Source organism: Lathyrus oleraceus, chromosome 1 (genome assembly GCF_024323335.1).
Source record: "Lathyrus oleraceus cultivar Zhongwan6 chromosome 1, CAAS_Psat_ZW6_1.0, whole genome shotgun sequence".
In the NCBI taxonomy this organism is placed as follows: domain Eukaryota; kingdom Viridiplantae; phylum Streptophyta; class Magnoliopsida; order Fabales; family Fabaceae; genus Lathyrus; species Lathyrus oleraceus.
This window is the reverse complement of record NC_066579.1, coordinates 342,315,778-342,332,308: the sequence shown is the minus strand read 5'-3', so window position 1 is coordinate 342,332,308 and position 16,531 is coordinate 342,315,778. Positions and strand designations below refer to the sequence as shown.

General features: G+C 37.4%; 1 protein-coding gene across 1 annotated transcript; it reads right to left on the bottom strand.

Annotated features, from left to right (window-relative positions):
* Window positions 1-9,938: 9,938 nt before the first annotated feature.
* LOC127105826 (uncharacterized) lies at window positions 9,939-12,189 on the bottom strand. The gene is made up of 2 exons (XM_051043042.1): window positions 10,064-12,189; window positions 9,939-9,951 (listed from the first exon to the last, which is right to left on the bottom strand). The coding sequence occupies exons 1-2, from the start codon at window positions 12,187-12,189 to the stop codon at window positions 9,939-9,941; spliced, it is 2,139 nt and encodes a 712-aa protein (XP_050898999.1).
* Window positions 12,190-16,531: the final 4,342 nt, after the last annotated feature.

The window sequence follows — 16,531 nt, the reverse complement described above, 5'->3', positions numbered from 1 at the left end:
TTCTTGCCTACATTGGTAGGACTTCAGACAACCAAAGATCCAAGAGAATTGATGAGAATTGAGTGGGAATCGAAGAGATGAAGTTTTTTGAAAATTACCTTCAATGTTGTGAAGAACTTGAGGTTGCTTGCTTCAAACACGATCTGATCACACTTAACAATGGTGCAAGGCTTTGGATCCTGGAGTTCTTGAATCTCCAAACAGTTGAGATTCAAACTCAATTTTCATATTGAAAATTATCGGGTTTTCCTTTAGAATGAGAGGGTTTCAATTGGGGGGAAAAGCTGGCCCGCAAGGTCCCTTCAAAATGATCTCATAGGCCATGTATTTATAGCATTTAGGGTTGATAATTGCACACTTGAAAATTTGCTAAATCTGGCAATGTGATGCATAAGCTTGCTTTGGCGTGTACAGGCCCATGAAACAATCCATCTTGATCCAATTGCAACTGTACTGAAGTTCAAATGATGCTTGATTGGTAAGGCAATGCGAAATGGAGTTTTGGACATTTGATTTCCTCCAATGGTGCAGCTCTATTAAAGCCATGCGTAGCCCTAGCAATCATCCAAAGTGCATGAACTTGGGTTCTTTGGAATGCTTGGATCAAGGGGAATAAGTTTGATGTTGAACATTGTTTCATTTGGAGCTTGGATCATGGTGAATTTGAAGGTGGAAGTTTGGAAATTTCAACATGTTGAAATTTTTTCTAAGTGTCAAGTCATATATCTCAATATTCCATATTGCTTAACTTTTTATGTGAGCTTTAAATGAGAAAAGTGTATTCATCAAAGTTGTAGTTGTTTCAAATACCTTAAAAATGGTCACCAATTTCATGTCATTTGGATTTAGGATGATAGAGTTATTCATTTTTGAAGTTTGGAAAAATCACTTGTTCAATGGTATAGGTCAAAAATGACCTATAATGTATTCTCATATCACATGCTCATAAAAATTGAATTAGCTTCCACTCCAAACATAAACTTTGAAGTAGGCATATTGAATTTGATTGTGCAACTTGTAAATCGTTCATCTCATGGAAGTTGAGCAAGTTATGGCCTTGAGAAGTTGACTTTCAAATTAGGGTTTAGACAAAATGACCTATAATGTTTCAACATAGAAAATGATTTTCCAAGCAAAACTAGCTCTAGGTATCAACATGAAAGTTGTTTGTAATTCCATTTAGAGTAACGTTTCTCTTGGAATAATTTTCATATGGTGAATATTGTAGGAGATAAGGCCTAGGGAGACCCAGTTTTGATTAGATGAATTCATCTGGCCAACCACCATCAACCAACTTGCTAACCTTCAATTCTCTTGACTTTCTTGGCTCATGGTAGATAATATATGCATAAGATGATGAATTTTGAAGTGCCCCTTGAGAAATTTGATCAATTGGTGAGATGTCTTGTTGAAGAAGTTACTCAGAATACCCAGTCAAACTAGGGTTTCCAAGGCAAATCACCTCCAAACTCTTGAAGAAAACATGATCAATATAACATGTAGGAATCAATGGAAATCATATATGATGCTTATAACCATTCTTGGATCAAATTCATGGTTATGCTCTTTTTCATGAGGGCCTCAAACCCTAGATATGAACTTGATAAATCAATGTGATCATGCCCTACCTACAAAAGAGTTAGGCAAATGCAAAGACATATTTTTGGTATTTTGGTTAGTAAAATGATAATATACAAGTATGATACAATCACATGGTGCTTGGTGATCTCTCCCAAAACAAAACCAATGAGAGAGGGGTAAGGAGGATGCCAATGTATGATCCCAATGCTAGTGCTTATGGTGAAATTGCATGAGGGATCTTAGGGTCAAAATTGGGGTCTTACAGCTGCCCCTATTTAAGGACATTCTAACTGAGGAGGTGAAGGTTAAAATCTTCGACTCGACTCAGTAGAATGGGCTTAAATAATAACATATAGAAACAAATTTTAGTCCCTAAGAGACCTCATGATGCATATTATATGAATGTAAAAGTTAATGCTATGTGGGGAAATATTTCCATAGAGGAAAAGAAATCAAAGAGACCGAAAGTCTGCAGTAGTATAGTGCATTCCATGAGGAAAACTCACTAGGGAGACAGAGAATCTAGGGGGAATAAACGAGGTTATGCATAGGCCTGGCTATGACTTAAAACTGCTGGGGGACTAGAGGAATTCCATATAAAATGGAAAGACTCAGTCGGGGAAACAAAACATATGCAGGGAAAGCAAGTAGATCAGGATAACACTGAAGTACTAGAATCATGCAGGAAAAGCGATTTCACTAAGGAAATGCACACTCAACTTAACTGGGGAGAAATAAACTTCAACACAGGAAGAGCAGAAATCTATTATCTACTACCTGCTACTGGGTAGGGAGATAATAAAGATCTGACAGAGAGGGCATCCGTCATCGGTTAGGATGAACACATCAAGGATGACTCACTGGGAACTGCCGGGAGGGAGTATTCATTACCGGTTACTGGGTAAGAATAGCCTTGCTGGGGAAAAACTACAGAAAGTAGGATTTACAACTACCAGTTACTGGGTAGAAGACCAAAGATGAGAGTCTCAGTCATCGGTTAGGATGAACATATCGAGGATAAACTCAACAGGGAAGAAAATCTATCATCTGTTAGGATGAACATATCAAGGATAGACTTGCCTGGGAATGTCAAGGAGGATACCCGTCATCGGTTAGGATGAACATATCAAGGATATACCAACTGAACAAAAAGTAGGAATTACATCTATCGAATGCTAGATAGAATACCATCAAAGAGAAAATCCGTCACCGTTTAAGATGAACATATCAAGGATAAACTCTTGTGAGGAGAGAAAAATAGGAATTACATCTATCAGTTACTGGATAGAAAACCATGAGAGGATATCCGTCATCGGTTAGAATGAACATATCAAGGATAAACTCTGCAAAAGGGAAAAAACAGGATTTACAACTACCGATTACTAGATAGAAGACCGCAAAGAGAAGGAAACTCGTCATCGGTTAGGATGAACATATCAATGATTGACTCTTTGAGGAACAAAATAGGGATTACAACTACCTTTTACTGGGTAGAAAACCATGAAAGAGAAAATATGTCACCGTTTAAGATGAACATATCAAGGATAGACTCTTGGAAAATAATCCACTGGGAACTCCACTGAGGAGAAAAACAGGGATACTTTCGTCGGGTATTGGGCAAGAAGTAACAAACTGCAAACTAAGAAGAATATTACCAATTACGGGGAAATAAACTCTTAGGATACTCAAAGCATCTATCTAGGTAAGATCTAGAAAGAAACGGTCAATCAAGACTCAACCCAATAAGGATATATCTCAAGGGGAGTGGTTCCATCCAAATAATCGACTGGAGAGGAAAAACTTAAACAATGATCATCCACGAGGAAATAACTCAGTGGGGAAAGGAGAAAGGTTAAAGTCTTTCTTCTTAAGGGGCCGACCTTCTATAATTAAGAGAGGACAGACACCGAACTTGTATGGGGATAAAGTACCATCATAATAGAGCATAAGAATCTCAAATAATGATTCAGCAAATATGAATGATGCAAATATGAACTTACATGAGTGTATATATATATATATATATATATATATATATATATATATATATATATATATGATGATTATGCTGACAAAACGATCGCAAAGGATACAAGGGTGTCGCAAAATTTGAATCATTTGTACAATCCTCAGTCAATCCACAAAAGGGAAATAACTGCCAGAGAACAGAGAGATCCACATCTCAAAAGCTCAACCCTAGCTAGGGAAGGAGGAGATCTGCTGAGGAAAGGAAACATTATCGAGTCTGCAGGGAATTTTAGGTCAACACCATGTTAAATGGGAGACAACCATATAGAGGATAAACGCAAGATAGCTGCTCAGAAACCAGGAGGAAACTCTGATTGGGAGCGAGTCGGATGGCGACTGATGAAGACACCAACGCGATCTACTAGGGAATCAAAATACTCCATTGAGGACCAAAACTGTTGATGAATACACAAACTTTGTCTGGGATCAAACTCAACTCTGCAGGGTACTGTCGCAACCTGCGAAAAAACAACCGGCGAGAAAAGAAATGACAGAAGAGTCGCCACCGTGTGTTATTTATCCCAAATGAGGGAAAGGAAACGCTCGAAGTAAACCTGGAGAAGAAGGAAAGGAAAAGACAAGGTCTCACAACTAAATCTTGGGGTCGGGAGTCGATTATGCGAAGGGAAGGTATTAGCACCCCTACGCATCCGTAGTGCTCGACGGGATCCACTCTTGTTGTTCTTGTCTAAATGGTGTGTATTTATCTAATGTACTATTTACTAAGAGAAAAGGGTCAAAAGAAAAATGACTCGCACGGATATCGCATCCACTGCATACGTATCTCATCTGAATATGAGAATCAAAGTCTTCGTAGCTCGGCTACCTATGGGTTAAAGGGATGTGTGCTCGCTAAGACATCACGTCTTATGCCTATGTATCTCATCTGGAATGAGAATCAGAGCAAAACGTAGTTCAGCTAACTACGGGAACAAGGGTCTCGATTGCAACTAGGGCAAGAGAAAGGGAAGGTCTCGATCGCAACGAGGGCGAGAGAAAAGAATCACAACAAGGGCGAAAGCAAACAAAGATTAGTTGTTAGTTGTTAGTCAAACTCGGCAAGACATCGCGTCTCGTGCCTACGTATCTCATCTGAACATGAGAATCAGAGTTACCATAGTTCGGCTACATAGGGATTGCCATCTGAACATGGACTTACAAAGGAGGACACCAGTTGTGTCAAAGGAGATTGGGCAATGTGTTCACGTCCTAGCAGCAGGTGTCGCAGCTCGCTGAATCGAGTCTTAGGCAGTTACCTCTTTGCAATAAGACAGAACGACATGCCACGGGATCGGAGACGCACGGAAGGTCTAAAAAATGGGGAAGCTCTGCCCTAGAGTTGTCATGTAATATGGACCTAAGTGTTAGGATTTACAAATGGGAACATCTACCTAATGTTAGCATGCAAAGAATAAGGGAATTCTACCTATGTTATCATACAAAAGAATAAGGGAATTCTACCTATGTTATCATACAAAAGAATAAGGGAATTCTACCTATGTTATCATACAAAAGAATAAGGGAATTCTACCTATGTTATCATACAAAATAATATGGGAATTCTACCTATGTTATCATACAACGGGTTCTACCTAAACGGAATAAGAATCGACGGATGGAGCAAGGAGAGGAACCAAGGGTAAGGGTAGATGGCGATGCACGAGGCAATCGACTTACAGGTAGATGGCGATGCATGAAGCAATCGACTTACAAGAGAAATGGTGATGCCTGAAGCAATCGACTTACAAAAGAATGGATGAATACGTGCTGGTTCTGTTAAGTTTTGAAAATGATTACTCGACGTTGGATCGAGGTTTTGATCTTGTTTTGAAATGGTTATCGGATTTTTATTTTAATTCTTGTATTAGCAGATGAATAAAGAATGAAAGAATAAACATTATACACTTCATGGGAGAGGGGTATATTTGTTATGAATGGGGGTTGTTCATGGCAATCAAACAATAAAAATATATGCCTCATACACCATACAAGTAGGCAACAGTTTAATCAGACAAATCAGATAATTAAACAAGCATATGATCAAATCAAATACTCAAAGAATGAAATGAATGAGCATTAGACAATGCATGAGGAGTATAAACATGTTAGGCAATCAAACAATAGAAGCATGGATGAAAGAAACAAGTATAAAAAATATCAGATGAATCAGACAGATGAAACTATGCACACAAAGGATCACTGAATAATTTAATCAGAAATGATGCAAGGATCAAATACAATCAAGATGAAAGACCTCTAATACACGGCATATGAGATGAACAAGGGAGAATCAAAAGATCTCTTCAATTGCCTTAAGCAATCCCTAAGTCAAACATCGATCATAGAAAAGTCAACTGAAAAGTCAAGTCAACTTAAAAAATATGAAATAAATATCAAATTAATCAAGAAAATTATGAAAAGTTAAACTAACTAAGGTGGGGTCAGGACATCATCATCCCCCGAAAAGATTTCAAAAATAATGAAAATTGGTTATTGAATTAATTGAAGCAAAACAAAGGTCAAACCAAAAGTCAAACAAGCAAACTAGGTCAAAAATAAATCCAAAATAAATTAAAAATTGAGAATAAAATTCCAATAAAAGGTCAGGTTGACCATGAGACATTGGTCAACTCTCATCCCCAAAATCAGAAGTTAAAACTAATTCTAAGTCATGAAAATAAAATAAATGGAAAAATATATGCTTAAAAGACCCACTTGAAATAAATAATTAAAATAAAATATTAACATTAAATAAAATATGAAAATAAAAATTAAATAAATTAAATAAAACATTAAGGAAAGTAAAAAATATTTTTTGGTATTTTTATGAATAAATAAAATATTTTTATTGATTAAAAAGCAAAACAGAAAAATAAAATAAGAATTAAAAAAAGAATCAAAATAAATGAATGACTGGATTAATGGGCCATAAAGGGGGGTATGAATAGTATCTGAGCGCACAGGCCCGGTCCAGCATGAATTAATGAACGCGTGACCAAAAAAAGTGTAACATTTTATTATTAAAGTCATGGTAACATTGCATTGATCGGTCAAATATCTCACTTAAGCACTAGCGGACAAAATAGCGGTTGGACGGATAGGATCATGGGTTGGACGCGCGATCGGGAGGCTTACAAAGCGCCACGCATTGTGTTCTCATGCAGCATGAAAAAAACCTAAAAGCCATGCATAATGAAACGCGAAAAACAACACACTCTTGCGCATCTTCCAACCAAAATATCTCATGCTATGGTGCTCCAAATGAGATGATATAAAAAGCAAAACTCAAGTTCGAAATGAGTAGAACACAATGGTATTTTGTTTCGATGAAAATAATGGCCTAAACATGGTGAAAAGTGAACAGCAAGGGAGGCTCATGCACACGGATTCAATAAAAAATAATGTCACAAACTCCAATTTAATGAACATGTTTCACAAACAATCATGGCATGATATTAACATGAAAAATAAATATGGAACAAGCATGGCATAAATGAAAAATCATGAAGTATGGATGGTAAGCATGAAAGAAACAAGTGATGAACAAAGTAAGCATAAGATAAACATGGATATATGGTCATGGAAGATGGAATAGAGGGCTTACCTAGTGGAAAACAGTCCACTGCTTCTTGTTGGGATGAAAGGAAAGAGAGGAAGATGTTTCAATGGTGTTGCAAACTTGAAGAATGGAAAATGGAAGTGAGAAACAGCCTTTCCCTTGCTCGAAAATACAGCCACTATCTCTTCAGATTAGGGTTTTAGAAGCTTAAGTATGTAGGGTGATCCGCTGTCGCGCACGGATCAAAAACGAGTATTTTTGACAAAACGTAGTTAGCGACAAATTGACTCGGATTATCGTTCTCACAAGGATTCTTGAATGAATTAACCAATGATAGTAACGATTAATGGGGTTTTGGTTGGTTTAGGATTCAATTTAAAAAAATAGATTAAAATAAGTGATTATTGAAATAAGTTGTAGCAACAATTTACTGATTCGGTCTTTGCCTATCATCGACTATCGTAATTCCAACCGCAGATTAACTATTCCTATTCGATTATAATATCAACTGACAAGCACAATTGATAGTATAAGTTGTATGTTCCTATTATCCGAATTAAGCAAACGGGATTAAGTTTCATGAATTAAGCAAACATGAATTAAACGGACTCGATAACGAATTAAGCAAACGAAATCGTGACTATAGTTAAGATCACACAATCAATCGGATTAAATCAATATAGCACATGTAAATCGGATTAAGCAAACAAAATACATATATTAATATTGAAAGGAATAAAAAACCTGAATAAGAATTACTAAAATCTCAAGGTATCGGAACCCGAATACAACAAATTGTTTGGATCGATTAGTTCTTCATGAGAATTCTTGCCAAAGCTTTCAAGTATTTCGTGAATAGTGATTATCCTCATGTTATGCAGCTACTACGTATATGGAAAATAAGGAATTTGGTTTACAACCCAACTGGATCGAAAACATAACCCAAGCCCAAAACTAATGAACCAAAACTTAAATAAAACTAATGCTGCAACTTCAACAAATTTTCTGGCCTTGTTATAGGCCGAATCAGTTTCTGACTTCTTCGTGAAAGTTGTAGATCTTTTTCTTAGCTTTCCATCGACTGGTAGCACGTCTCAATCCGATACTCCTAACTCAAGATATGATTTTTCTCGCGAAAGCTGCTAATGCTGAAAATAAACTACGAAAAACAAATAAGTGTAAAAATAAGATAAATTATAAAAACACGTTAAAAGGGAAAAATAACCAAACTAAAACATGGAAATGCATAAGTATAAATATAGAAGAATGTGCATCAAAATGCACTGATCAAATTCCCCCACACTTGAACTTTTGCACTCTGAGCAAAATTTAAAATAAAACAAACAAAACACAAACACATCATTAGTTACTCATCCTAGGCTACAAGTCTTCTTCTGTTAAGTTTGCATCGATAGGTACTAATCTTGCACAATAAGGATATCGTAGGAACACTAATCCACAATTGTGCAGTCATAAACCTCCTGAATACACAAATCAACTCGAATCATGTTATTATGTTAAAGCCTAACTTACTCATCCTTCTTTTTTCTCTTTTTCATTCAGGCGCAATCACATTAACCCGTTATCTCCACACACCCATAGCAAGGCGACCGGTTAGTGACTCTGATCCTTTTTGCACGGGATTCTAGTACTTACGTGGCATAACCCTTTGCTTACTCAATTGTAGTTGCGGGGGATCAGACCGTAATCCGCCCTACCAAGTTCAGCACCAGAAACCGCTGAACCAACTGACAACGAGTCTTATTTTCAATTTTTTTGAAGGTTCTATATCCGTTGGGTTAAGTGACCGGGTGAGGGTCACCAAACTTAGAAGGTGCATTCCCTTTTCTTTTTCTTTTTTTTTTCCGGAACACTCACTTATATTCATCGGCTTCCATGCGTAGAGTGTGTGTGAGATGGTGCTGACTGCTGAAATAAACTACTCAAGAGCTGTTAGAGGATGAGAATGTAAGGCTAAAACATAATAAAAATTCAACTCAATTCCCACATGCAGGAGACTTACGGTGTTAAAACAATACCGATCTTGTGAATTTTTCCCAAGTCTCCGCAAACTCGACTCAAAGTAACCTATAGCCTAAAACTTTCAAGAAGATGCATTTTTTTATATTTTTATGACTGAAAACAAACAAAACACTAACAAAAACAAAGAAACAAAACAAATAAATGGTTCCCTCCCCCACACTTAAAACATACATTGTCCTCAATGAAAGAGCATAAATATAAAATAAGAATGAGAGAAAGGAAAGAACACACCCGAGGAGTCAAGGCGGATAAGTGATTGCATAAGCAGCCTTTCCTAAAGAGAGTTCTTCTACAGTCTCTTCTTCCAAAGTTGGGTTCTCATGTAGTAGCTTTGGGCAGTGTCCATTGCCCTTGAAATTTTGATTAGTGCATTTGCCTTGTATTCCAGGATCAAAGAAGAATCTTTGATAAGTAAAAGTGTTGAATGGGCACATGAAAGTGATCTCCTTTTTCACAACATTAAGAATGAAAGAATTATGGGGATGCCTCACTACTTTTGTTTCATCTTTAAGTGAGATCTTGTTCATACATATGAATGGACAAATATCACGAGTGTCAGCTAAGGTCCATCCAATTCCCTTCTTATATTTTTGCTTAAGTTGAAGCTTTGATGAATAATATGAATCCTCTGGAAGTGGTTTAGGCTCTAAAGAATGTGGTTATTCAATGCATGGTATGTTTGGGGCAGCCGGAATGTCAAGAGCTTCAGCCACATAACCAACTTCGTTTATACTATCACCCTGCAAAGCAGCATCAACCTCAGCACAAACAACACAAAGGTTAGTGTCAGTACAATCATCGCATGAATAAACATCATCAAACTCAGATAGAGATGGAAAATCAAGTGAAAACAATTTAGAAAAGGTGTCATCAACCAACTCAGAGATCAATTCAATATGAAAAATAGAATGCTCCTCCAAGGGATGTTTCATGGCATCGAAAATGTTAAATTTTGCGACAATGTCACCAAATTCCATGGACATGGTTCCATCGTCGACATCAATTTTTGTTTTCGCTGTTTTCATGAACGATCTGCCTAAAATGATGGGCGATCTGCTTGAATTTGTTTCTCCATACATGTCTAGAATGTAGAAATCTGCAGGAAAAATCAAGTCATTAACTTGAACAAGCACATCTTCCACTACTCCAATAGGGCGAGCATTACTTCTGTTCGCTAGTTGAATGATTAAACCTGTATGCTGTAAAGGACCAAGATCAAGGTTATTATAAACAGAAGTAGGCATAACATTAATGCCTGCTCCCAAATCAAGCATGCAATTGTCGAATTTACTATCCCCAATGGTACATGGAATATAAAAAGTTCCTGGATCCTTGCACTTTTGGGGTATGGCCTGATTGAGGGATGAAACAATAGCTTTTTCAGGTGAATGTTTAGGCTGGATAAGGGCTGAAATGTTTCGTCCCAAATTTATTCTCTCATTTCCCTTCAACCTTTTCTTACTTGTGCACAAGTCTTTTAGAAATTTTGCATACTTTGGGACCTGCTTAATAACATCAAGAAGCGGAATGTTTACCGCAACTTTTCTAAAAACATCCAATATCTCTCTTTCCTTGTCTCTCTCCTCAATTCTTTTATTTTTCAGAACTCTATGTGGGAAGGGGACTGGTGGCACATACTCCTTTTCTTTAATTTTTTCAGATGAAACATGTTCAGATGGAGTAGGTTCACGTTCAGATGTTACCTCAATATTTTTTTTATTTTTTTCAGGGGCTGTTTTTGTAACCTTTCCAAATCTCAACGAAATCGCACTCACATTAGCATTAGAATCCTTTGGATTGACAACTGTTTGGGCTGGAAGCTGGTTCGACCCTTGAGCTTGCATGTTATTTATTTGAGTAGCAAGTTGTCCCATTTGCGTGTTCAAGGTCTGAATGCTAGAATCGGTCCTTTGTTGGAATTGGAGATTGTTGGCGGCCATTTGTTTGACAAGATCTTCTAAGGATGGTCTGGAAGGTGCAGGGGCAGCCACTTGAGGTGGGTTCTGTTGTAGGTTTCCATATCGAAGGTTGGGATGGTTCCTCCAATTGGGATGGTATTTGTTGGTGGACAGGTCAGGAGTACTATTGTACCTGTTTTGATTGTAAAGGTTGGGTGCATAAGCTTGAGGCAACTGAGTGACTGAATCATCTTGAAGAATAGGACATGTGTCAGTTGGATGTTCAGTAGAAGTACAAATACCACACAACTTTGCTGTTTGAGGTTTACCCACTACCATTTGTTTCACTAAAGAAGTAAGCTCTTTAATTCTGGTTTCTAAAGCCTTATCGGAAGAGGAAACCTGAATGTCATTCACACCTTTTGTTTGGACCATAGAATTATTTCTGGTTGTGAATTGTTGGGAGTTGAGTGACATGTTCTCAATCAGAGCTTTAGCAGCAACTGGAGTTTTATCGACAAGTGCTCCACCACTAGCAGCATCAAGAATGTTTCTATCCATTGGTAACAATCCCTCATAGAAATATTGAATAAGCAGTTGTTCGGTAATTTGATATTGAGGGCAGCTGGATACTAATTGTTTGAATCTCTCCCAATACTCAGCCAATGACTCATTTCCCTGTCTAATACCACATATATCTTTTCGGATCGATGCAGCCCTGGAGGCAGGAAAGTATCTCTCTAGGAAGACTCTCTTCAAATCATTCCAAGTCGTGACAGAATTCGACTCAAGATAATATAACCAATCCTTGGCAGCAACCTGTAGTGAAAACGGGAAGGCTCTCAGCTTGATGTGATCTTCGGTGATTCCTTCAGGTCTCAATGGTGTAGAGCAGACAACCTGAAATTCCTTGAGATGCTTATGCGGATCCTCACCTGCAAGACCACTAAACCTTGGCAACAAGTGTATTAAACCAGATTTTAACTCAAAAGGAACCGAAACATCAGAATATTCAATACAAAAGTCATTATAATTAATATCAGGAGCAGCAAACTGCCTTAATGTTCTTTGATCATCCATGTAATAAAAAAAACACAAAAATACCAACTATGTCCGAAAGAGACAAAAACAAATAGAAAGAAGAAAAACGATTAAAATAAATTCTGAAAAATACAAAAGCACCAAACTTAATCTAATGACGTGAAATAAAAAATTTGAGACTTTTTTTGGATTTTTTCGACACTATGAAAACAGTAAAAAATTAATTAAAAACAGAAAAACAAGGAATTTGGCAAATTTGACGTTAGAGTCTCTTACTCTTTTAGAGTAAGGGAGTATTGATCACAAGATTTTTCTGCTTCCAGTAGGCAAAAAACTTATACAATCAAACACAAATTTTCCAAAAACCGGTTTTTTCTGACTCTAGACGCAACTCCGAACGCGAAACTGTAGAAAAATTCGGAAAAATAACAGGAAATTGCAGAACAACAAAACACACAATACTTAAAACTAAACTATTGGCTAATTCGACAAGATTCCCTGGCAACGGCGCCAATTTGATCCGCTGTCGCGCGCGGATCAAAAACGAGTATTTTTGACAAAACGTAGTTAGCGACAAATTGACTCGGATTATCGTTCTCACAAGGATTCTTGAATGAATTAACCAATGATAGTAACGATTAATGGGGTTTTGGTTGGTTTAGGATTCAATTAAAAAAATAGATTAAAATAAGTGATTATTGAAATAAGCTGTAGCAACAATTTACTGATTCGGTCTTTGCCTATCATCGACTATCGTAATTCCAACCGCAGATTAACTATTCCAATTCGATTATAATATCAACTGACAAGCACAATTGATAGTATAATTTGTATGTTCCTATTATCCGAATTAAGCAAACGGGATTAAGTTTCATGAATTAAGCAAACATGAATTAAACGGACACGATAACGAATTAAGCAAACGAAATCGTGACTATAGTTAGGATCACACAATCAATCGGATTAAATCAATATAGCACATGTAAATCGGATTAAGCAAACAAAATACATATATTAATATTGAAAGGAATAAAAAACCTGAATAAGAATTACTAAAATCTCAAGGCATCGGAACCCGAATACAACAAATTGTTTGGATCGATTAGTTCTTCATGAGAATTCTTGCCAAAGCTTTCAAGTATTTCGTGAATAGTAATTATCCTCATGTTATGCGGCTTCTAGGTATATGGAAAACAAGGAATTTGGTTTACAACCCAACTGGATCGAAAACATAACCCAAACCCAAAACTTAAATAAAACTAATGCTGCAACTTCAACGAATTTTCTGGCCTTGTTACAGGCTGAATCAGTTTCTGACTTCTTCGTGAAAGTTGTAGATCTTTTTCCTAGCTTTCCATCGACTAGTAGCACGTCTCAATCCGATACTCCTAGCTCAAGATATGATTTTTCTCGCGAAAGCTGCTAATGCTGAAAATAAACTACGAAAAACAAATAAGTGTAAAAATAAGATAAATTATAAAAACACGTTAAAAGGGAAAAATAACCAAACTAAAACATGGAAATGCATAACTATAAATATAAAAGAATATGCATCAAAATGCACTGATCATAGGGTTTAAAGTGCTTAATGGGCTTGAAGTGTTTGTTTTGGTTCATGAGCAAAATGACACAAAAGGTGAGGTGGTGAAAGCAAGTTCTAAATGTATCAAAACTTAAGTGAATGAACATAAAAGTGCATGACCAAATTATGTAAAAAGTGTGTTGGGTGATTTTGTGGTCTGATTTGGTTTGGCTTGTGCAGCACAAAAATAGTCCAACAGGGTGACTTTAAGACCTTGTATCTTGATGAGTATGTAACTAAATGGCAAGGCAATGCAAACAGTAGAAAGAGGGCATGGAGCTTAACATCTTTCATGTTGAACACAAATTGAAATGATTAGTGGAAATAGGTGAAAAATGGCCATGAAGTTCAGGTCCCATAACTGCAAAATGGTTGGGCCAGTTTGGCCTAAATACTGCCTAAAAATTCAGCTCATGATGCCAACTTTAGGTGAGTGTATCTTCCAAACCAATGATCCAAATGGGGTGATTCCAAAAAGGTGTGAAAGAGGACATAGCAAGGTACAATTGTCATGAAGAAAGTATTTTCAAAAGATGCCTTGAAGTGCAAGAAATTTGGCCCATAAGTCTTGACAAATCTTGCAGATTTTGGACTTAGAAAATTTTCTAAGTGTTCTAAAATAATGTCCCACTTTGACCAAGCATAATTTTCTCAATTTTAATCCAAATGAAACAAACTTTATATCTATAGAAATTTTGGAATAAGAGGAACAACTTTCATGTTGGAGAAATTTTCAAATAGATCTTTCATCTTGATGGAAAATGGGCTTAAAGTGGGTGCAAAACCCATAAAAACTTGCCCTAAATGGAAAGTCAATTATTTCCAAATTTGGTAACTTTTCCAACTCCTGATTAAATGATGAATCCATGATCCAAACTTGATCAAATTTCACATGTAGGCTCCCTTAGGCATGAATTTTGAGATTCCACTTTCAAAATGGCAGGAGTTGACTTTTCTGGCACCACGGTTGACTTTTCCCAATCTGTCTGATTCCCGATTCTATTGATCAATTGAAGCACCTCTGGCTAAAATAAAGAGCTGATTTTTTGCATGTAGACCCTTGTGGACATATGGAAGGCCATGGAAAAGAGTTTTACCCAAGGAATCAGAAATAAACCGATTTTATGTCAAACCCTAGTTTTAGGGCAAATTGATCAAGAACTGATTGCACTGATTGCCAATGGATCTTTCTGAGATAAATGTGTGTCTTCCTAGACCAAGATGCCTCTCTAATCATGACATGAATGAGCCCCTCTACTTCTCACCAAATAATGCCTATTTCACATAGCCATGAAACCCTAATTTCTGATTAAGTGCAGATGCACACTTTGAGAGTTCTAAATCTTCCACTGATGAACTAGGGACCATTATAAGACATATGGAACTCCTTGAGACTTGTATATTTGGAGAATGAAGTCTAATTCTCAGTCTTGCTTTGTGTGGGCTCCTTCCGTTAAGGAGTGAGCAATCAAACCCTGATTTCCCAAGTCACTAATGCAGTATGCAATGAGTATGACCTAGTATGATGCTAATGTAATGTGAAGCATAATCCCATGCTTTCCAAGAAAAATGAAGGGTAAATTTTGGGGTATTACAGCTGCCCCTATTCAATCAACTAGAGACCCGAAATGAAGATAGCAACGGCTTTCGCACTTTCGAGGTATCAAGGGATTGAATAAAATAAAAACCCGGAAATTTACACTGAAGTGAAGTGAAGTAACAATGCCTGTCAGGATCGGCAAAGAGGTGGTTTTGAAAGAAGAATCCATCTGGTACGGTGAGAGTCGGTCTGAACACCGAAAAAATAATGTTAGCCTGAATACCAAAATAAATGGTAACACAGAAATAACCATGGCCTGAATGTCGTTCATCAGTCTGAATACTGGAAATGACTTCGATCTGAACATCGAAAGGTACTAGATTATCAAACATCGGTCTGAACACCGGAAAACTGGCCTGAATGCCACTTCGGTCTGAATACCGGAAAAAACTGGCTTGAATGCCACTTCGGTCTGAATACCGGGAAAACTGGCATGAATGCCACTTCGGTCTGAATACCAGAAAATTGGCCTGAATGCCACAAGTTGCATCGACCTGAACGTCGGAAACTTCTTCGATCTGAATATCAGAAACTTGGCCTGAAAGCCACTTCGGTCTGGATACCGGAAACTTGTCCTGAATGCCACAAGTTGCATCGACCTGAACGTCGGAAACTTCTTCGATCTGAACATCGAAAAATTGGCCTGAATGCCACTTCGGTCTGAATACCGGAAAATTGGCCTGAATGCCACTTCGGTCTGAATACCGGAAAACTGGCCTGAATGCCACAAGTTGCATGGACCTGAACGTCGGAAACTTCTTCGATCTGAACATCGGAAAATTGGCCTGAATGCCACTTCGGTCTGAATACCGGAAACTGGCCTGAATGCCACAAGTTGCATCGACCTGAACGTCGGAAACTTCTTCGATCTGAATATCGGAAAATTGGCCTGAATGCCACTTCGGTCTGAATACCGGAAAACTGGCCTGAATGCCACAAGTTGCATCGACCTGAATGTCGGAAACTTCTTCGATCTGAACATCGGAAAATTTCATGCCTGTCAACATCGGCAGAAATAAGGAGAATGATAATTGAGGCGGCGCATGGGCCAACGACCTATGCTGGGGATAATAAATCATGAACAACCTTCAATCTGAGCACTGGAAACAACTTCGGACTTATCACTTGGGATACCGAGAATGTCTTATGCGTACATGCGTATGTTTGAATTTTTCAATGGCGTAATGCTCCATGAAAAT